The 23646-nt window shown below is 44.7% G+C and overlaps 1 protein-coding gene across 1 annotated transcript in view; it reads left to right on the top strand.

Moving 5' to 3' along the window:
- The first annotated feature begins 924 nt into the window (after positions 1-924).
- The window catches only part of SNX30 (sorting nexin family member 30), a 49696-nt gene continuing 26974 nt past the window's right edge, over positions 925-23646 (top strand). The window contains exons 1-2 of the mRNA XM_058823948.1: positions 925-1136; positions 23251-23439. Coding sequence (XP_058679931.1) covers positions 975-1136; positions 23251-23439 — 351 coding nt within the window. The 5' untranslated portion in view covers positions 925-974. The remainder of the gene's footprint in view (positions 1137-23250; positions 23440-23646) is intronic.

The following is a 23646-nucleotide window of genomic DNA, read 5'->3' as shown; positions in this document are numbered from 1 at the left end:
TTTATTGGTTATTCTACCAACATGAACACTTTTTCCATGCTGTAAAATGTGGATAGATCACATGAATTTTTGTAATGGATACATGCTTTTAGATGGATTTGCATGAATTGCTTCCAAAGGTCTTGATATATCTTTCACCTCATTTCAGCATGATCAAACATTGTACAACAATGGGAGATCTCTCAACGTGAGATCTCTGCGGCAAAAGTAGACAGATGGCATCAGTGAAAGGATGTTTCTATGCAAGCCTTTCGTGCAAGACATCTCTCAGTGTATCTGGTGTATCCGGTGCACTCCTACCGTGAGGGAGTCCCGGAGGCGGGGCCTTGACCCTCCTGAGCCCGCCTAGGCTCGGTCCTGAACCGCAACAAATTTCCCTTCCAACATGAGCGTAATTTGAGGTCGGCGAACCTGGAAAAGTCGAGGAGCAGGATTGCTTTTCTGACACTTAACCCGCCGTTCGACAGCGTGCGGCGACACCGCCGCACTCCGGGGTCACCGTCGGGGCTGCTCGGTGGCGCGGTGCCTCCCCCGGCTCGGCTCGGCTCGGCTCGGCTCGGCTCGGCCCGGCCCGGCCCGGCCCACCAGGGGCTCCACCAGAGCCGCTGCCTCCCCCGGCCTGCCCGGGGCTCCACGAATCCTGATGCCTGCCGCAGGCGCCCCTCCGCCCGGCCCCGCCCCGCTGCGCTGGCTGTCCGCCGGGGGCGGTGCCTGTGTCCCCGCCGCCGCGCCGGGCCGGGCGGGCGGGGCAGCAGGTGGTGCGGATGTCGCTTTAGAAAGGGGCGGGCGGCGGCGCAGGCGGATGCTGCGCTCGCTCCTCCTCCTCCGTCGTCGCCGCAGCCGCCGCCTCCCGCGCCTCCTCGTATCGCGGCGGTGGCGGGCAGGCTCCGGCCGCGGCCCCGCAGCTTCTCGCCGAGGCGGCGCGGCCTCCGCTCCCTCCTTCCTTGCCTTGGTCGCTGCCCGGCCCCGGTGCAATGTCGGGCGGCGCGGCGAGCGTCCCTAAGCCCCTCCCGTCCTCCGGGCCCAAGTCGCTGCGGGAGATGCCGCATCCCCTGGCCACGTCCAGCAGCGAGGAGATGGGGCCGGCGCTCACCCCTAGCCCCGACCTGCTCCTGCCCCGCAGCATCGCCGACAAGGTATGTCCCGGGGGAAGGAGTTGCGGCATTTGAGGGGGCCTCTGGTGTTGAAGTAGAGCGGGGAGGGCTCTGTGTGTTTGTTTCCCTGACACATCCCTTTTCCCGGCTTCGTCTCGCCGTGGGGAGATAAAGCCCTGGGCGCTGTTGACATCCATTGCACGAGCACAGAGCAGCTCCGGGGGGAGAAGACATCGTGTCCCTTGCTGCGGGGAACCGTCTGGGACACTAGTAGTCGCGCTGTGGGTTGCGAGAGGCAGGATTTTATTTACTATATTTCCTGTGGCTCATACTCTACGGATCGGTGTAAATTTTTCAGGCATTTCTGCAGCTCCTTTGCCGTCTCCTTCCTGTAGTCCTCACGGGGAAGGCTTTGAGCTGGCATGGTTTCCTTATCATCAGCTTGTTTGTGGTTGTCCTTTCCAGGCTGAATTCCTGCTCACTTCTTCCCAGCACTAGTACCAACACAGTGTTCTGCAGGAGTATCTGTGTTTGTTTTCCCTTCTCTAGCTCTGGCATATGTTCACAGGACATTAGCGAACTCTGTGAAGTGCCTTCCTCTTGGTAATAATTCGGTAGTGGCAGTACAGCGCTGCTGATACATTAACTACCCTTGCAAGGACTTGTATCCCTGTAGACAAGTCTTCCTGAAATTTTTAAGGTAGGATTTCCTGAGAGCAAGTACTGCAAAGGATGATGTGGGTTTAAAAGCAGTTCTGGCACAGGTGGTTCGTGCATACAAGGTTTCACTGAGTTGGTGGTGGCAAGAAGTTCTTCTTCTATGGCTGTTGTCCTGGGGAATATGGAGCTGCTTCTGGGTAGGCTGGATCCCTTAGGCTCCAAAAGCCTTGAGGCTGTCAGCAGTATCTAGCCCAGTACCCTCCCATGCTACAGGAAAGTAAGTCAAGGTAGCCTGGCCTCTTCAGTATTTCACCATCTGCTGTGTGCAGCTGTGATGTAGGGATTCAGCACTTCTTCCTGCCCATGTAAGGAGTCCTATTCTTGAACATTTGCCCACTGTTACTCTAGTGAGAAGCAAGGTTTACCTTCTCTTCAAGAACTTAGGCCTTCATCTAACAAATGAATCAATTTATGACCTGCGGAGAAAAGGGTGACCAAGGCAGGGGTAGAAATTGGAGGGGGTTTTGTCTGTGATAGATGGTTTAATGATCTAACTAGGTTGATGTCTGGCAAACCTGTAGCAATAGAAATTGGCAGCTGCATTCACAAGTCTTGCCAGCTGAGAAGCTGCTGCTGTTGGCACAGTCCATCCACATTGCTGTATAACTGGTGAGAAGCAGTGTTATAAGGAGTATCTTTCACCCTATAATGTCTTTCCTTAGCTGTATTAAAGAACTTCTTTGCTTTGGAGTGCAAGCAAGCTTCTCTCTGCTTTACTGCTTTGAGGTTTTGAAAAGTGTGTTGGTATTCCTGACAACCTGGGAGCAGAAATAACTCTAGCTTTAGGCTTTGGTCAGCTAACTTCTCATAAGTGAGAAAGTTCTTGCCCAGTTTTTCCATCAGCAATAGAAATGAAATCCACCTTCCTATACCCTGCATGTAGTACCATTTCGTTCTAGGCACTTGGCAGCATAGAAATACTCTAAAAGGCCGAGCAAAATTGTCTGTGGTACGTGATGTTTAGACTTGAGTGCAGTTCTGTGCTTGACTTGGAAATGACACTAGGCTATGATCCTTGCAGAATAAAAGCATATCTAGTAGGAAGAGAATATGGTATTTTTTTTCCTTCTAGCTGCATTAGCAGAAAAAGCCGTATGTCTTATCCTGTTGATGGAAGGAGATCAACAGCTTTGCTGTGTATAGGATATCCCTTCTTCAGCTTAATATTTCACACACTGGCAAGAAAAAAAATGTAGTAACTTCTTTCCCATCTCAGAAAAAAAGAAGAGTAAACAGGTGTTCCAACTTTAAGGCAATGCCTGCACTGTGTATTAAGTAGTATAGAGAGGGAGTAGGATAAGTGTAGGTAAGCAGATAAAACCGTTTTTTGGGTGGTTAGTGTGTCTCAGTCTCAGAATCGTGGAATAGTCTGAGTTGGAAGGGAGCTCAAAGATGACCTAGTCTAACCTCTGTGCTGTGGACAGGGACACCTCACTACATCAAATTGCTCAGAGCTCCATCCAGTATGGCCTTGGACACTTCCAGTGTTAATCTTAAAAATCTTAATCTCCGATGATGGATTATTGTCTTTTAAGAGACTGGCTCATTAATCAACAAATAGTGCTGAGTAACTTCAATAGCTGAGTAATAAAGGGAGGTCAGCATTCAAGTCTGATTTAGGCTTAAAGTTCTGCATTAGTTATTTATTGATACTTTACTAGAAGCTGTTCTAATCTTCTATCTGGTCTTTTTGGAGAATCTGGTGGAGATTGGTACTGCAGAAATTTTGGTCCATGTCTCCTGCTTCAAAGTGTCTTTGAGTCAGATTCTTTAAGAACAATATATTCAGACATGTACTAGGATATCATTTTAGGAAGAGGGCTAGTGAAAATAGGTAGCCCATCACCATGAAGTGGATAATTTGCTTTTTCTGGTTTCCTTGTGTTTCCTCTGAGCAAATGCTTCCTAAAATATGCTGCAAGCTTCAACGATCTAAGTATCTAAGTATCTAAGACTGAAATCCTCTGAGTGGAGAAAGTTCAAAAGTAGAGGGAGGTTTTCTGCCCAGAAAGGGCTTCAATTTTTATTGCCACTGATGTATAGCGTAGAAGTGGCTGAACCTCTGCCATCACTGCTTTGTATTCTTTAAAGCATGCTTTTCTTACTTTTTTTTTAATCCATTGAGAAAGACCACCACTTTATCTAAACTGAGTCAGAGAAACCTGGAGGACAGGAACACATGCCTCTGTGTCTCCTTTTGGATTTTGATTCAAATATGGGAATAATGTAGTATTTCAAATCCTGTGTAACTTTAATGTCTCATAAACCTTAGGTCGCTGTTCAAGAACAGTGGCTAATGCTACTAGAGCAGTAGGTCATTGGAAAGGGAAGGAAAGTCTTTTGTGCTGTTTACTGAGGCCATCTAAGTAGACTAGTCTCAAGTTTTCTGAATCTTAGGAAGAGGACTGCAGAACTTTTGTTATATGAAGTAGTGTCTTTATCCTGACTTATAATGGACAATAGTTTTAGAAACCAGGACACCTTGACTTTTGACAGTGTCTTATCTCTTAAATGAAAAGGACGTTTTAGGCAAGCACTTGACTTTTACAGTCGTGTTGCAGGAGACATGAAACACTTGAGTTGTAGATTCTTGTTTCTGAAGCATTGATATATGTCGTGGTTTGAGAGGAAGTGAGTTTTTTTGGGATGCTGTGGACAAACCAATAGGTGCTCAGATTTGAATATTCGCACCTGGTGTGGCCACTGGGGACATGGATATGCCTCTGAGAACACGGGGGTTAAAAGCAGAGAACTCCTAGGAAAACTTTCTCTTGGTTCCGGTCAGGGAAAGGTTCAGAGCTCTGCCCTGCCCGGCTGCTGCGGCTGGGCCGGGGGCGAAGCCATGCGGCCGGGTGAGGTAGGCCTGGGCCTGGAGGGTGGAAGGGTGGAGGAGCTCCAGGAGGCACCGGGCAGCCACCCCCTCCCCAGGGGAGAGGGAGAGAGCGAGAGCCGGTGTCTGTGCCTGGGCCACCTTGAGATTTGATAGCAGGGCCGGCCGAGAAGGAGAAGGGGAGGGATGCGGTGAGGAGAAGGTGCCCAGCAAGGCAGCCGTGGGAGTTCTGGACAGGCAGAGACTGAGATTTTTAACCCTTTTCTTGGATGATGGAAACCCTGCAAATGCTAATCCTGGAGCTGGATGAGAAGAGAGATAGAGATGAGATAAGAGGAAATGGGCCACGAGAGAAGTTGAGAAGAATCTTAGGTGGGAGGAGATGGAGTGGCCTTTGGCTGGACTTTTCTTGTATAGCCATGGACAGAACCATTTTTTTCCTGTGACACAGAGACTGCATTTAGGGGGAGGCAATGGCTCGGAGCCAAGGGAGTGCAGTGATGTTATGTGAAGGAGTGCGTAAACAGAGACAACGGGTGAGGAGGGTGGTTGGTGCCCTCGATCTTCAGTGGAGAAGATCTCTGTTCTTGAGACCCCTTGGCCCCAGGGGGTGAAATCTGGGGGGGACAGGTGTCCCAAAGGTGAGACTGTGCTCTTTTTGGAACTGGACAAAGCACCTTTAAAAGGAAAACCCTAGAAGCAGCTCTGGTCCCTGTGCAGTGGTGAGAGCACTGGGCATGGAAGGAAGAGGTCACGATGGCAGATGTTCTCTGGGCAGTGCCACGAGCGACATGGAAACACACGAGGTTTCAACGGTGTTTGCTGGGGAAGCCTATGGCACAAGAGGGACTCCTCTCCTCTTGATGAACTGAGAATTGATTATCTAAAGGGTGGTGATGGACCGAGAGTTGGTGACTTGGGGGATGGATGTATTGGAAATTTGGTGGGGGGAGGAGGGGTGTTTTTGGAAGCTTTTCATTCTTTCTGTGTGTTTCTTTTTACATATTGTTGTAGGTTAATAAAGTTTTCTCTTCTTTATTCTTAAGTTGCAGCCTGTCTCGCTCTATTCCTGGTCACATCTCACAGCAGGCACCAGGGAGAATGTATTTTCATGGGGGCACTGGCATTGTGCCAGCATCAAACCATGACAGTATATTGGCTGTGTGCTCCTGTAAAGAGCTTTCTGTTCCCCTGAAATCTAATTGCTTAAAATACTGTCTTGATGCCTGAGCACCTTTGAGTGAGTGAGTGTCTTTGAGTTTATTCTCCCTTAACCCTTGCTAGCTTTCAGATAAGGAGACAGCTAAAGCTGAACCTGAGTGCTACCATGTTTCTTGTGTTGTGTGATTTTTTTCCTTTTATTTGGTTGGGGTTTTTTTAACATGATATGGGAGGAGAAACATGCAGAAGAAAACAATTTCTCAAGTTGCATGGCAGGTTAGTTGTAGAATTAGTTGTAAAACTGAAGCCTTGCTGGTTTAGCTTTTGGAACACATAAAAGCTAATTAAGATCTGGTTTTTAGAGTAGATACACTGCTGAGGAGGGCAAGACATGTGGAAGTGCCTGAATTTCTCTCTGCCTTCTCTTTTTTAAAAAAGAAGGAAGTTCTGCTTGTGCATGTGCTCAAGTTTGTTACTTTCAATAGCAGGTCTGTTCTGTGCACCAGGACAGATGCTTTGACAATGAGGAGAAAAGGCAGTATTAACAGGTTACTGAGTTTAGAGCAGAGGTGAGGATCACAGTATTTTGCTCCATGAAGACTTGGATTCAGGCCCTCTGAGGCTATGCAGATTTAGTAGGCTGCTGCTAAGATTTGGAAGTGCCAGGCTGTGCAGAGTTAGAAAGGAAGTGTTCTGTATGGCTTAGTTCCGCTGCTGTCTAGCTGTGGTCCCTCTAGACTTGTATAATCTAAGAGTATCTTCCTAACACGGTGGTGTTGGCTGTTCTTGCTGTGGTCTGCCTTGAGGCTGGCAGCTGTGTGCTGAGAGTCTTGATTCACATCACTGGTTTCTTGCCAAGAACTCCAAAAAATTTCATATCCCACCTGTCCTAGGACTCGGGCTCCCTTGTCGTTTTTCAGACATTTCTGACTGCTGCTACTGTACTTGTGGCCAGCTACCTGTAACTTTCTCAGCTTTTATTCTTGGAAGCTCTGCCTACCTTGTTTTTGCCTCAGTTAACTCTATACAGCTGATGGGAGCTTCAAGGCTGTTTTACAGGCAGTATATCAAGCAGATACCAGAGCTGATGTGGAATACCAGGCTTGTAGTGAATGCGTACCTTGAATTTGCTAGTTCATGGAGATGGATTCTAAAACTCCTAGTGCCAACTTCTGGTTACTAACTGAAAACTATTGTTTGCATGCTCCTCTGTTTCCAAATTACCACTCTGGTGAATTCCTGGACTTCTTATTAGCACCTTATCAAATATACTCCAGTGTTTGCTGGAGTGCTGTTACATAGCGCTTACTCTGAAAGGGAACCTGGCACTTCTCCAATTCCAAAAAATATACTGGGAGTTTGAAGCTCTACTTCCAGCCTCCTTGGTTGCTATTTTATGATTATTGCTCTTAACCTTATCCACCTACAGATGAAACCAGTTTGCAGTGTAATCTGAAAACTTAAAATAGATCTGCATGAGCTTCTACAAACTTCTTCATTCTCTGACTAGATGAGAACTTAGACTGGCACCATGTATTGTTCTTAAAGGAAGCTGGAGGTAAATTCTCAGTTTTGGGAGAGACTGAAGACTGTAGAAAGTCAAACTGAAGTTGGTGAACTTGGGAAACAGTGTCAGTATGGATGGATTGATCTCTGCTCCTATCTATGGGATGCAAAAATGACAGTCACAGGGAAGTTGAGGCTAGAAGCCACTTCTGCATATTGTCTTGTCCAACCTTTTGGCTCAGATAGGCCAGGCTGCCCAGGATGCTGTGAAGTTGTTTTTTGAACAGCTTTCTGGGCATCCTGTTCCTGCATCCTGTCACCCACAAAGTAAAATATCTTTTTCATGTGTAAGTGAAACCTCCAGTATTTATATTTTCACTAAAAAGAGTCTGTTACTTCCTTCTGTACATGGTTCCATCAAATATTTATCCTTACTGATAAGATTCCCTGAGCATTATTATCTCCAGGCTGTTTGCCTTCTTTGCCTTGAGGCTTGTTGTTGGCTCTTGGTCAACTTTTCCATTGGGGTCTGTGGGGTTTCTTTTTCATTCCCTGTACCAAACTGCTTTTTGGTCGATCAGCCTCCAGCACACACTGCTGCATGGGGTTGCTCCTGGCAGGTGCATGACTTTGCGTTTCCTCTTACCAAAATTTTTTAGGCATCCCACAGCCCATTTCTCTAGCCTGTTGTGGTCTTCGTCAATGACAGCACAGACATCTGATCAAGGATTCTATACAGTTGTGTACTTTCAGTACACCTGCTGAGGATGTACCCTGTTCCATCATTTAGGTCCTTAATGATTACAGTTGCCTTCCCGTTTAGAAATGGGAAAGGGTACTTTCATGGTATCTTGCACCAGAGGTGCTCTAGTACTGTTGTGAAACTCAGTGGTCTCTATGAAACAACTACAGCCAGTTTCTTGAATTAAACTTCTTTTTGAACAAGATGAAGGATTGCTAGCAAGTTAGAACAAACACTTGAATCAGCATAACTATTTTAGTACCATTACTTTTTCAATCACTCCTGGTAAAGCTAAACATAGCTTCTACTGTACAACAGTGTTATTACTTTGTGGTTCTTACTTCAGCTTAATGGAGGGAGGGGTGTATACTTTGAGGTTTAATTCAGTGTTGCACAGCTTTCATAATATTAATAATCAAAACAGGATTGCCTCATACATAATGAGATAGAGTATTGGAAACATATTCAGAGCATACATAGAGCAGCTTGGTTCTTCAGACAGGTTTCAGAAGGATGAGTGTTGGAGTAACTTGTCAGCCATGGTGGAAAAAGTTATGCTTGATGTTGAGAAGAAATCCTCAAACCTTAACTTACTCAAGTGCCTTAAATTTACCCAAGTAGCTGAATGTTCTCCAACTTTATTCATGGATAGAAAGGGATAACCACTTTGATAACGAATTTCTCTTTTTACTGTTGTATGGGGGCCTCCTCCTACTATAAGTGCCTCAGGAAGCATGTCCCTGTAATTAATGGTGGGAGGGGCAGAGGATAAAGAACAAAGGTTTGCCATTGACACACCTATCTGGGAGACCTCAGCTCTTAGATTTATGTGCAAATTGTTGTTCTGGTGTCTTCTAGCATAGTGGTGTATTCTTGTGGTATCTTAAACAGATGGTCTGGCTGTCACATGCTGCTCCAGCCCTGAGCTGGGAGACTGCTCTCTGTAAAGTAGGTCAGGAGACAAGGCAGACAGCTCTTTTGGTGCAGTGGACTTAGTGCCACTGCAAGAAAATCTACTTGCCACACCTGAAATGCATATTCAAGATTGTAAATTGCATGTGCTTTAAGTCTGCGAAAGACTTTTTATAAGTCAATTTTAAAATGTCATTTTATCTTGTGTATTCCTCAGAAATAACTTTGCTGAGGGTTGTTCTCTGCTGACCATGAGCAAGATCTTTCCTGTTGTAAGATATGTACTGTCTCTTTAAGTTGTGACTGAGTTGACTGCCTGAGCCTGGATTCTATGCATCTGAAATTTCCAAGGTCTTGTGGCTGGGAAAAACTGCTTGCATCATTAGGATGCAATGGTGAAAAAAGGTCTGAATTACACCATGGCAGCTATAACTGTGAAGTAAAATCTGTGGAAAGTTACTCTTAATGAATTATTGAAAAACAAGAGGGAACAGTTTCTTTCCAGTTACTAAGAGCAATAACGGACTGCAAGGTAGTTACTAGCTACCAGTTGCTATCAGTTCAATTACCAGTTGAAGATGGAAATAAAACTCTAGTAAGCTGTAATTATTTTAATAAGTTATCATTTCCATTGCCAGTCCAACTTAAATGGCCTTCAAAAAGGGCAGGAAGGGAGACACAGAGGGAACTACTGACTACTCAGCCTCACCTCAGTCCCTGGAAGGGTGATGGAACAATGAATTTTGGTAGCCATCTTTATCCAGAGAGAATGAAAAGGTGATCAGAAGTAGTCAGCATGGATTCACTAAATCATGCTTGACCGACCTGATTGCTGGCTGTCAAGAAACAGCTACCTGTTGGATGAGCGGTGGATGTTGTCTTCAGAAAGGCTTCCAGCACTGTCTCTTAAAACCTCCTCATAGGGAAGCTCAGGGAGAGAGGACTGGATGAGTGGACAGAGAGGTGGATTGAGAGCTGGCTGAACAACATATCTCAGAGTTATAATCAATGGCACATACTCTATTTGGGGGCCTGTCCCTAATGGTGTCTCCCACCAACAGTGGGCCCAGTCTTGTTTAATTTACCCATCAATGACTTGGATGAAGGGCAGAGGCCTCCTCAGCAATTTCACTGACAACACAGAGCTGGGAGCAGTGGCCGATAGCCCAGAGGGCTGTGCAGCCCTTCAGAGGGACCTCAGCAGCCTGGAGAGATGGGCACAGAGGAACCGTCTGAAATTCAGCCAAGGCAAGTGCAGGGTCCTGCAGCTGGAGAGGAACAACCCCAGGCACCAGCACAGCCTGGGGGTGACCTGCTGGGAAGCAGCTCTGTGGAGAAGGAGCTGGGGGTCCTGGTGGACAGCAAGCTCTCCATGAGGCAGCAGTGCCGTGGTGGCCAGGAAGGCCGGTGACATCCTGGGCTGCATCATGAAGAGCAGTGCCAGCAGGCTGAGGCAGGTGACCCTGCCCCTCTACTCAGCCCTGGAGAGGCCTCACCTGGAATGCTGTGTCCAGCTCTGGGCTCCTCAGTACAAGAGACACATGGAACTCTTCCAGCAGGTCTAGCAGAGGGCATCAAAGCAGATTAAGGGAATGGAGCATCTCTTAGTGAGGAAAGGCTGATGGACTTGGGGCTTTTCTTGAGAAGAGGCCACTGAGAGAATCTCATCAATGCTGATGAGTATCTGAAGGGAGGGTGTCAAGAGGATAGACCAGGCCCCTTCCACTGGTGCCAAGCCATGTGACGAAGACCAGTGAAGCAGACACATGCACGAGAAGTTCCAGCTGAATATGAGGAAGAGCTTTACTGCGTAAGAGGTGGAACATTGAACAGGCTGCTCATGTAGATGTATTCTCACTAGAGACATCCAAGAACTGTCGGGGTGCAATAATGTGCAACATGCTCTGGGTTAATGCTGCTTGAGCAGGGAGGCTGGGCCAGATGACCCAATGTGATTCCTTCCAACCTTACCTATTCTGTGATTCTGTGTTTTGACAGGTGAATTTATGGGACAAATTCTACTTTATAAATTGGGTAGGTCAAGGGATGGAAAGAGATGTCATCTTCATCTAGAGGTGATGTTACAATACCAAAACTGTTGATTCTCCACCAGATTTTCACTTAAATCAAGAGGTATTTATTAGAGTAAGCACTTAAGTGATGCTGGTTAGTGGAACTAGGTGAAATGGTTCTGAAAATTGAGACAATAATCCAAAGTTCATACAACAGGCAAGGAAAGAGTTTAGCCAAGAGCTGTGATCGGTGTGGTCCAGAAAGCATAAATCCTGTTAGAGAGCATTATTGTCTTAGAGCCACATTCAGAGCTTCTACACTGTGACTTCTGTGAATCGATACACAACAGGTGGCATGGTACTTTGGAAGTGAAAGTGGTGGTGTCTATAACCCATAAAGATGAGTTTCTCCTTTGTTGTCTTAGGTATCTTGGTTGAGGACAAGCATTGCACAAACGTATGGGAGCAAAGACATGGGAAAAATGTGTAGTACTCTAGTTTGCAGGAAAATGTAGACAATGTAAAATGTAAACTTGCTTTTAGATCATGCCTCAAATTACAGAGACCTGTGAGAATGACAACCTCACTTCCTGTCCCGGAGTGGTCAATAGTATTACTAGTGCAGTGATCTGTAGTATTATTAGTAATGGGAGGCTTACAGCACTGAAGGACATGCTTTTGTCATGATTATCAATCTGTGCTTTGACTTCATGCTGAGTTTAAGTCTGAAAAAGCTCCCCTACCGTAAAGTTTCTCTTTTCTCACTTTTCCAGTAAGCTTGAATGACTCTGTGTGTTCCTTGAAAAGGGATCCTTTGCCGACAGGTGTTGCTCAGGGGCTGGGAAGCCTCCTCCCCATCGCTGGTGCAGATGGTGTTAGCAGCAGGCGCTTTGAGCTAACTGTGGTGAAAGCAGCGGCATCTGGTAATGATAGACTACCCAGACGATAGAAGCTCATGATTTTCTGGGTGGAACCTTTGCTTTAGCTTTTTAGATGCCAGAATAACACAAATTGAGTGAAATTTTTGAATTGACAAGATGAAATTGTGGGTTTTGGATTGTTGCCCAGAAAATCTGTGGACATCTTTAATCAATGCCCTTTATTATTGCAAGTGATCATCCTGACCTCTTCACAATTTGTATGATGACTGCCAGTGTGCTGACTAGCCTGCTTCTGGAGCAGTAGACTTCACTTGAAGCCATGTGTGCCTCTTATGTGCCTTTGTGGCTGTGATAAGCCTAGACTATTAACTAAAAGGTGTTTTTCTAGATGGATTAGTCTGTAGATCTCAAGTTATCGTGGTTTGAGCTGGCTCAATGCCAGGCACCCACGAAAGCTGTTCACTCACCATCTCCTGCCGTAGCTGGGCTGTGGAGAGAAAGAAAATTAATGAAGGGTTCATGAATTGAGATAAGGACCGGGAGAAAACACTTCAAGGGAAAACCAGGCTCAACTTAAGTTACAAAGTGAATTTATGACTATAACAGAATGAGAGGAGGATAATCAGAAGTAAAATAAGCCCATAAACACCTTTTTCCCCCTAGCCCCTCCCTCTTCCCCACCGACAGCACAGGGAGACAGGGCATAGGGGTTTTGGTCAGTTCATCACCGAGATTTTCTTCAACTTCTCTGGGAGAGGAGTTCTTCCCCTGTCAGCCGTGGGGTCCCTCCTATGGGGGACAGTTCTCCATGAACTTCTCCAGCATGGGTCCGCTCTCACAGACAGCAGCTACACTGCGCCTGCTGCAGCATGAACTCCCCCCTTGGGCAGACGTCGTCCCAAAACTGCTGCAGCACGGGTCACTTTCCATGGGGTGAAGTCTTCCAAGGACAGGCTGCTCCAGCCCGGAGCAAGGGCCCTCTCCACCAATTCTCCTGCTGGATCACAGCCTCTCCAGACATCCACCTGCTCTGGCATGGGCACCTCCCTCATGGGCTGTGGGTGGATCTCTGCATCTCCTGTGGATCCCCATGGCTGTGGGTGGATCTCTGCATCTCCTGTGGATCCCCATGGCTGTGGGTGGATCTCTGCCTCCCCCATGGATCCCCATGGCTGTGGGTAGATCTCTGCATCCCCCGTGGATCCCCATGGGCTGTGGGTGGATCTCTGCCTCCCCCATGGATCCCCATGGCTGTGGGTGGATCTCTGCATCCCCCATGGATCGCCACGGGCTGTGGGAGGGATCTCTGCATCCCCCATGGATCCCCATGGGCTGCAGGTGGATCTCTGCATCCCCTGTGAATCCCCACAGGCTGCAGGTGGATCTCTGCATCCCCTGTGGATCCCCATGGGCTGTGGGTGGATCTCTGCAACCCCTGTGGATCCCCATGGCTGTGGGTGGATCTCTGCATCCCCCGTGGATCCCCATGGGCTGTGGGTGGATCTCTGCATCTCCTGTGGATCCCCACGGGCTGTGGGTGGATCTCTGCATCCCCCATGGATCCCCACGGGCTGTGGGTGGATCTCTGCATCTCCTGTGGATCCCCACGGGCTGTGGGTGGATCTCTGCATCCCCCGTGGATCCCCATGGGCTGCAGGTGGATCTCTGCCTCCCCCGTGGATCCCCATGGGCTGTGGGTGGATCTCTGCATCCCCCATGGATCCCCACGGGCTGCAGGGGCACAACTGTTTCACCATGGTCTCACCACAGCCTGCAAGAGGAATCTTGGCACCTCCTCCCCCTCCTTCTGACCTTGGTGTATCCATGTTGTTTCCTTCACGTGTTCTCACCTCCTTCTCTTCTCTGACTAGAAGCAAAAACCTGTGATTTTGTTTTGGTTTTCTTCTTAAATATGTTGTCAGAGAGGTGTTACCAACTTCTCTGGTTTTGGCCAGGGGCATGTCCATCTTCAGAGCCATCAGGGTTCGGCTGTGCTGGACACTGCGGAAGCTTCCAGCAACTTCTCACAGAAACCACCTCTGTGGCTCCCTGGCTACCAGAAACCAGGTTGTGCAAAACCAATACAAAAGTCTATCAGTCTCTAAGATACTGATTTTCTTATTGTGAGGAAATATTTTGTGATTGCTTTTCCTCAGTTTTTCTCCTCAAAGGAGCAACTAAAGTGGTCATGCTGTGTGGATTTTGGTTAGGGTTTGTTTGGTTTGGTTAGGTTAGGGTTGTTTGGTTAGGTTGTTTGGTTAAGTTGCTGTGTTTGTTTGGTTTGGTTAGGGTTGTGGGTTTTTTTTTCCTTTCAACAGATAAGCACTTTGTTTATTTTATCCCTTTGAGAACAAATGCCTTTCTACTGGAAAATGTCTTGTATATCAGCAAATGTGATAGAGGGATATCGCTTAAATTGCACCTGCATAAACTAACTCTGAGAGCTTCTCCAAGAGTACACTCCTCCAGGTCTTCCACAGCATGAGATGTAAACATGAGTTCTCCCCTCTAAGTATCTTTGCCTCTGGCCTCTGTTACTTGCACAGTGATACCTTGTCAGTTTGACCTGCTCTCACAAAATGTTCACTGGTCTGTGTCAGGAAAACTATTGCAAGTCATCTGAAACAGAGAGCATGAGGGAACCCCTATTGTAGTGTATGCATATTCTTTCTTGTTTAAATGAAGTAATCACCAGCATACTACAGTGCTTTCCAGCCCTCTTATCTCTTTCTCTCCTGTTTCTTCTCTGTTTCTCCTCAGTCCTTTGCATCTGTTCACAATGAAAAATCCCAGCATATTACTGTTTGCTCTCAAAAGCCAAATGAACAGTTTGGTGACACTGAGTAGCTAGATAACAGATGTAACTAAACCTGCTTCTAGAGAGTGGAGGGAAAACCTCAACTTCTGCATGATATGTCTGCAGAGCTTTAACACAAAACTGTATATCTCTAGGAGAAGGCAGTTTAGTTTGGACAAGCTTAATAAACTGTTCCATCTGTAATCAGATATAAATCTAGTTTCTTGGACTGGGAATGATTCCTAATCATATGCAGGATTCAAGTTTTCCAGCTCATGGTCTGAAATCCTGGCTGCTGCTTTGCTATTTAGAAGGTCAGCGCTCAGCTTCTGAAAATTAAGCTTCAAACCTAGCACAGGGTTCCTTACCCTTGTTTGTTGACAAGGTGCTCTTTAACATGTTGAAATGGTTTGTGGTGTTTTTGTGCACACAACTGCAGAATCCCACGTAACAAATAATATTACTGGAACAAAAACTTCCCTACAGACATGGAGCTTAACAGAGCTAGAGGTCATAAATTCCATTATTTTCTGAATGTTTCTAAGGACGTGTAGCTTCTCCCATTTGTGGAGGCCTTTGAGCTCTGAAGATAGACTTGAATTGGTGCCTGTTGCCTACTACTGAAAACGATAGAAGGACAGAAAAAAAACCTCTAGCTCTTTTAAAGGAGCATCCAAGTTCTGCCCAAATCTTAAACTCTCTTGCTTTCCATCAGGTCATAAGCACTTTTATACTACTTTCTGCAGCTTAAACACAACTGAACTAATCATGCTGCACAGTTGCCAGCCTGGCAGTTTGCTTAGGAAGACAGATTCAGCCTTCTGCAAGGACTCAGGTGCTCTAAAAAAACAGATGTAAAAGTTAGCCTTGTATCTGAAACTTCTTATTTTCAGCTCTTGTGGATGAGCTACCTCTTGATATTTACCACTGTAAGGAAGCTATGGTAATCCTGCAGTTATTCCTTGCACTTTATTTCCTGTCCAAAGGATTTTGGGAGTGTGCATGTCAGCTTCATGGCAGTTAGTAAGTTCAAAACGTGTATTATACCTTTACATTTTGCCTTATTAATGTCTGCTGCAAATAATAACCCATTTCATCTTCCAGATGCCTGTCCTCCAAAGGCATTTGGCCTTTCATGCACAAAGCAGCACAGTAACATGGCTTATTACTAGTATTGAAAGTCTTGTCTTAACTGTTGTAAACTGTTGTAAAACATCTATGAGATTCCACTCACATTCCTGATTTTTAGAGTCTAACCTGAACCATATTTAGGTTTAAATGGTATTTGCACAGTCCCATTCTGGACTACAGAAAGCAACCTGCTTTTTATGGACTGTGAGAAGACAGATTTATAGCCAGACTGACTGTATGAGCAGATAGTCTGATGTGGTACTTGACACTTTCTTCTGACACTTTGTTTTGCCCTGGTGCACAGGAATGCTGAAACTAAGCTGTATTATAGCTGTGTCCCTAAAGACTTTAGCAACAGAGGTAGGAGATAGCTTATCACTGTTCCTGCAAATGCTGTTTGCCAGAATGTTTCTGTGCCCACATTCTTGTTCTGTTTAGCTTAACTGGGATGACTTATTAGAAAACAAACTACAAAGTAAAATAATCCATCCTATGAAATTTGGCTGTTAACCTCAGAAACAAGGTGTGAATCCCATGACCTACATGAGAAGGCTTGGAAAATGCTTGTGTCAACCATGTGGTGCCTCTGTGAAGCTTGTTTCAGTGTTTCTCTGTCCAGCTGAAATGGAAAGAAGCACTATTCCAAGTATGATACCTGTATAAGCAAGAATGATCCCAGGCCTTAAGCAGTGCCAAACTGCAGGCCATCATGATTAGCTGTTGCATCTTAAATTCCTTTTTTTTCCAGGGATGCTGAGGAGTGTGTCTCTAGCCAAATCTGACCTACAGAGCAGAAATAGTAGTTCAAATGATGAACACCAGAGCAAAGTCACCAGACTCATGGCTTGGCAGCATGTTGCACTTGGACACTTGTTTAAAATATTCTGAGAGCAAATTGGTCTAGCCTTTATCTAGTGGATTTCTGGCTAGATGAGCAAAACACCAGTTGTATTGCTGAAACTTTAGAGATGAAGCGTGGCCCTGTTAAATTGGGTATTTTCTACCTGACCCTGCAGAGCCCACAGACTCGGTTCATAATACCCTTCACAGCTAAGAAGTTTAAATTTCGCTTGGGTCCTCAGCAACCTATCATTGTTCCTCCTCTACTGACACATTTTAAGAGCAAGAGGGATTCCTTTTGATTTGTTCTTACTCTCTGTTCCTCTTAAAATGGCCTCAACCTTACAGTCTGATTTTAGATGATTATTATAATGGAAAACACTGACCTCTTTGGAAAGTATCATCTTGTTCCTTGTGAGTACATCCACATAAACTGTACCATCCCTTCCAGTACTGGAGAAGGATATCAGGAGCTGGCACATGTGACAATTTACCCTTTTCCAGGACGGTAGGTGTAGAGTAGAAATTTATTATCACAGTTCTTCAGTTTTTGTCAAACAACTTAGCACTGTCTTATTTGTGGATCAGTGTAGGAACATGGTTCTTCTTCTTGAAAATGAACAGGGTTTTTGGCATTTAACTGTGGGGATTTTTTTTTTTAACCCAGTTGAGTATGACTGCCTTGTTCTTTCCATCCCTTCTGTGTCCACAGCATTCTCTCTTCTCTGCACTCTGTGTGCCCACTTTGGTGCCGTAAATTACTGTTCAAAAGCAAGTGCAAGAGGCTGGGACATGTACTGCCTCAGACATGTGAAGAAACAGAAGTGACTTCTAAAAAACAAAATCTGATCTTCCTGCCTGATAGAGAAGGAAATTGAACATATGTAAAGGGGAAGTAAATGCATTTTCTTCTGTTGTTCTGTATCTAGCTGGTATTGAATAATAGTATTGTGTAGACTGAAATTTCACTAAACAGGTGGGTCTTCTGATAGAATACTGTACATGGATGAGCTAATCTAGGTGTACTGGAAGATGCAGAAGTGCTTTTTCTTTCTATATGGAGTTGACCTATACAAAAAATACCTGCATTCAAAACTTGCTGGGATAAGACAAGGAGTGTTACGAATAGATGTGTGAAAGCCAAGTTCATGTAAGCTTTTATAGTGCCCTCAGGAATGTTTGTGTCTAAACCAGTGACTGGTTTTCCAGTCACTGGCTGCCATTTCCCTATGACTTACTGTCATGTACTGAAGTTATGGAGATAAGAGTGTTCCAAAACCCGGCTATAATTGTGTGGAATTGTTGTCTGCTTAACATGGCTCTGTCATTGTGTCTCTGTGAAATGAATGGCAGAAAGCAATGGAATACCTTGAAACAGAAGGAGAAAGTCTGCAGCACTCTGAATTTTGGAAGCAAAACAATGGGGTTCTAGGAGCAGTATATGCCTGGCTCTCAGGTCTCTAAGTTATGCAGGGGAATTTAGGGTTAAGTGCACCTCTAAACAGCAACATTTCTAAATGTCTCTTAGTGTCACACAATACTTGTTAAATGGGAGCAGTGTGCCCACAGCATCACATGGGTTCAGGGTAACTCTTTGCAGAGGTGAGTTTATTCGTGCTTGGAAGACCTGGCTTAGCCACATCTTCTGCTTCTTCATGGACTGCTGCTTTGACAGCAAAGCTGTCTGGTTAAGCTGTACACTTGCTCAGGCAGGATAGGTGAAAACTAGCATTCAGTTTCTGGAAACTGTAGTATTAACTGTACAACTGTAGTTGCTTGTAACTCAGCAGAAGACTCCACGGTCTTCACAATAAAACAATACCTATGGAAATTTAGGCCCTTAAGGTTGAATTCTGGATGTTTTCTCTGGCAGACTACTCCCTGGGGGGAGGCTGCCATCCAGAAGACTGAATACCAAGCTCCTGAAGTTTCTGCTTCGTGTGGATCCAAACTGCTCTGTAAATGGAGTTGTGGAAAATCTCCTGGGAGAAGATGTCAACAGTTGGAAACTTCCCAACTAATTTTGAATCTCACATACAGACTTCTAGTATAGAAAATTCAGTTGAATTTTATGTTTGGAAGAAGTGAACTTCTTGATAGATTTAATATCTGTTTCTGGGCTGGCTGACTAGTCAAGGAGAGCATGATTTAGCAGAGTAATGTGAAGCAGCTTTACCAGATGGCAGCCTGCATAGTTGCCAGGTTGCATTTCCAGCACAGGCAGTTCAGGCCTACTTGCCTGGTACTGTAGGATACCAAACATGCTGCTAAAATCACCTGACTTCTGTACCCATAAATTCAAGTGTCTTAAGGAATTCTGGGAACTTCCTAGGAATGCATGAAAAGCCTGCTCTTGTGGTTGTTTCACAGCTGTATGCAAGAACCAGTAGCTCATGAACCTGAAAGTCTGAATATCATACTGTATCTACTATAGGTTGTGATCCAGGCCTTGCTACACCTTGACCTGACCTACTTCAACAGATGACAAAGCTGTTTAGACTGTCCTGAGGAAGTGGGGAACAGAGACTAAGGATCTTTACTCTTTACTTTGAAAAAAACTTTGAAACTTCAGAAAAATCTTTGTGGATGCTCACTAAGAAGTGAAGAATGTCTTGGCAAAACATGTTCTCCAAGCCACCTTGCCTGGCTAACCAGGAGCAGCCTCCCCTCCTCTCTGCTGTGGGACTGCTCAGCTTTATGGCAGACTGAGTACTGTGAGTAACAGGTACTTTGACAAAAGGCTTTGAAAGCAGTAGGTGCCTGCTGTGACCTGGACTGTGCTGGTCTCTTACAATACTACCTCAGAGAGTTACTTAAAACATGGATGGGCAGCTACTTGGTGCCCTAAAGGTGAAGCTGATGCATGAGCCACTGGCACTGAAGTCAGACACAGCTTGCTAGCTTGTTTATATAAAATGGATAATACTAGCTAGTATTTCAGATGCTTGTGGGTATGATAGTTCTACCAACAGGTAGAAACACAGGTGGCTGCATATCTCCTTTCCTACTTGGCTCTGCAGGACATACTCCTCTTCCTGTGGTAAAAGCAGACTAACGCAAATGCTGCAGTCTTGTTTTCTGAATACCAAAAAAAGAAAAAAATTAAATCACCCAAGTCTCATGGAAGAAAGGCTGGGAAATTAACATGACATGGAGATGCTCTAATGGTGGGATTGCAGCCTGAGGTATCTTGCTGTCATACTTCAAAGCCTGTATCTTTCTAGCAATAGCATAAGACTTCAGCAAAACTGATCCTGCGTACTGTTAAATGAGGATTCAGCAGCTGTTTGTGTTGTTTCTAGTGCACTTATCTAGGAGGTTGCACCCTTTCAGGAGGAGAAATAGTTAGCTTCTAACTTGGCTTTCATCTACTGAAAAGTAGCCAAGTAGCAGGGTATGATGCCAGCTGTCTTTTCCAGGGGAGGATCCTGCAGATGAGGCAGTACAGCACAGTAACACATCATCTCTCCTTTCCCCGCCACCACAGCTAGCAGCTCTCCTGATTTGAGCCACTGCTGGTACAGAAGCTTTGCTTGTAGGTCTGGAGTGTTTTCATCCAATATAGAGCTATCACAGCCTTTAACACCCCAGACATTCCATAGGACCCATGACTGCATGAATACACTCAAGTGAAATGAAGTGAATTCAAACCTTCACAGACTTCTGTGCTGCTGAAAATGTGCAAGACATACTCGTATGTTATTGTAACTTCCCAAGAGAATTAGTGAGGAAAGTGCTATCTTCATACTAACTGGCTAGCAGCTAACTGACTGCAAGCTCCATCTTTGGTTCTTTTTCTAGATTCTCATATTTTAAGCAGATTCCATCACATGCTTTAAGCTCTCTTTTGGAAAAGTTTTGGAAAAAACTTTGGAAAAGTTTTATTACAAGCTTTTGAGATCTCCTGTGGAATCAGGCTTAAGCTGTTTTTGCAAGTTAATTGTCCTATTGAAAGCTTAGAATATGACTGGCTGTAGTTCTGGTGCAAGTTGTACGTTAATGCTCAATGCACATGGGCAATGGTGAGCTGTCTTTTGCTTTGGAAACAGAAACAAATTTGTCTTCTTGTGGTATGAAGGTATGAAGCTACTGTGGTATCCTGAGGTTTGCTTTGCTTTTTACTCTGCTCAGCCAAATTCTCTTGTCTAGATGAACTGCAGATTTTCTGAATCCATCTCCTGTTGTTAACCTTATCCTGTCTACAGCTTAATTCTGTTTGTGTAATTTCAACAGAACTTCTTATCTACTGAGTTACTGTGCCATTGCTTCCTCCTGTTGTACATGTTCCTCCTATGCTGAATCTGAGCGAGGTGCTTGTGTAGTTTGAAGTGTCTACCTCATGTCTGAGCTGGCAAGCTGTGCCTTGCTCCTCCTGCTCTTTTGCCCTCCTGAGAGCATTTGAGTGCCTGACTTCCTGTCTTGCTCACCTGCCAGTTAAATGTGAAACCATCTATTTGTTGGCAGCTGCTTCTGTACATTAGCTGAGGGAACATATCTAACCTCAGTTAGTACACAATAGTTTAGATTACCCCTTTCCCAAAATGTCTAGGCTAAACAATTATTTTCTCTACTTCATAAGGCAGCCCTCAAGGTGAAGAGCAATGCTGCCACAGTTCTGCAGTACTGCAACATGGCTCTTCATGAAATCCCAGTACACCCATGATGATGGACAATGACTGGTAGAAATTTAGCTGTGATTTTAGCCATTATCAAAAGCTGACCTTTTTAAGTAACTTTATCTCAAAGCTCTTGCCTGTGATTCTGTACCTTTGGCTAAAGGAGCATTGATGAACAGAAGGGGTCTCATTCACATGTGATTGCTTTGCTAAGATGTTATGTTTTGTCTGGCCACTTACAGTTGTGTGAAGTTGGGTCTTGGAAGTAATTGTGTAACTAAAACACTTCTAGTTAATGTGGTGCTTAGCTGTAGTGATGTTTCTCTGTTTAGCAAGAAGGGAAATCACTCTGTGGATAAATCTATTCCTGTGCTACTATTAAAAAGATGCAAACAAAAAACTGTTCTGTCTTCTCTGAAAAGAAGAGGCATTGATCCTTAGGACTTTCTCTGTACAACTTGTCACACACTGACAGCTCCCTCTGCTATAAAACCAGAGCAAAAAACGTGTTAAGTTGCTGTGATATTTATGCAAGTGCAATGTGAAAAACGCCAACAATTTGTTTTTAAAATATGAAAAGTTTAATAGTAATAAAATGGTTATAAAAATAGTATACACTTAGAGTAATAATACAATTAGAGTAATAATAATTTGGACAATTTGAATTAGTACAATATGAGACAATAGAAACAAAGAGTTACGGACGTCTGGGTACCTTTCTCTGGGCAGCACGGGCCTGAAAAAAGACACCCATTAGGGTTAACAGAGGATTAACCCTTAAAAGCTTGCATATTCATACACTTCATACATGATGCATAAATTACATTCAAACAAAGGATTCTGTCTGGTCATCATCAACTTCTTCCTCGGAATCCTAACAGCGCCTTCAAGGTGGGAAGAAGTTTGTTTCTTCTGGTAAGAGGGCAATAAATTCTTTTTCTCTGAAAGATTTAGGTGTCTGGTGGCTGCTTTCTCACTGCAAGTCCTTTCTTTAAAAAAAGTATCCTACATAGCATAGTTTCTATTTTAACATTTTTTTATAACCTAAAACTATATTTTACACAGTACTTAAGAGAATTAATACAGCAATACTTTCTAACACCACAACATTACTTTCTAACACCACATATATAATATTCATTTTAATATTTGAGAAAAGCCAATCACAAAATACGCATTTTTCACATTCGATAACTGCTGTTATGGAGTAGTTGGTTTGTATTGAAGTGTGAGATTTGAAGGTGTGTGGATGTACCAAGCTGGCTAGAAAGTTGTTTTGCTGTATTTTTCTTCCTAAAATAGCGACTTGCTGGATCTTTTGGTCTCTCTCTTCTCTAGGTGCTGGATGACACTTAGGCTGGGGAGAATGGGAATGAGGGCCTCTGCAAGGAAAAAGTAGTGTTTTCATTTGCTTTAGGATTCCAAAAAGGAGGTGTGCCTAGACTCTTGTGCGGGAGAGTATGATCTGTGACTGTTGCATGCTGCAGTGATGGCAGTTCAGACTCTGGCTGCTGTCAACCTGTGTGGAGGTTAATACACTGGATGGGAGGCCTCTGATGGAAGTTTTGCTCCTTCCTCCACATAGGAGTCTGCAGAGGCGAAAGCTAACTGCATTCCAGACAGCTGAACTGTTGCCATTTCGCCTGAAACCTGTCTTATAAGGTCTCTTGATTTGCCTAGCTGTTTTGTTTTCAGTCTAGGTTGGCTCAGTCTCACCGGGAAGTGTTGGTTCAGCAATGCTGTCCTTCCTTAGGAATTGAAAGCAGATTGTGCTGTACTTAGGGAAGGTATATTGGTAATGTGCTTTATCCTCAGCGTAATGCTTGAAGACTTTATTATGTTGCCCAGGTGTCCTGGAAAAGGGTGGTCCTTGGAGATGCTGAAACAAACAACCCTTATAATGTATCAGAGAAGCTTGTCTATGGTGTCTTTGAAAATACTATGTTTTACCTTGAATCTGTTAAGCTTATTAAAAACTTCCTTTTTTTTTTTTTTCTCACCAATACAGGATCTCAGCCTGCCCAATGGCACACCCGTGGACACTTCTAGCCCAGCCTCCTCCTCATCTCTCCTCAACAGACTGCAGTTGGATGATGACTTGGATGTGGAAACTAGAGACCTCTTTGTTACTGTTGATGATCCCAAAAAACACGTGTGCACAATGGAGACATACATTACATACAGGGTTACAACAAAGGTACAAAGCAATATTCTCTTTTCTAGTACTTCTTTCTTTGTGGAATAACTGGAGGTCATGCTGGATATTCACATCTTGCGCTGTTTTCCTATCTTAAGGACAAGAACTTAGTGTCTTTTAGTACCTTGTGAACGTGTTGAAGATGTGACTTTTCTTAGCAGAACTTACTTCAGTGTCTGAAATTGTGGAAAAAGCTTTTAACATGTC

Source organism: Ammospiza caudacuta, chromosome Z (genome assembly GCF_027887145.1).
Source record: "Ammospiza caudacuta isolate bAmmCau1 chromosome Z, bAmmCau1.pri, whole genome shotgun sequence".
NCBI classification, from domain to species: domain Eukaryota; kingdom Metazoa; phylum Chordata; class Aves; order Passeriformes; family Passerellidae; genus Ammospiza; species Ammospiza caudacuta.
The sequence above is the reverse complement of the archived record's forward strand: the minus strand, read 5'-3'. Positions and strand labels throughout refer to the sequence as shown.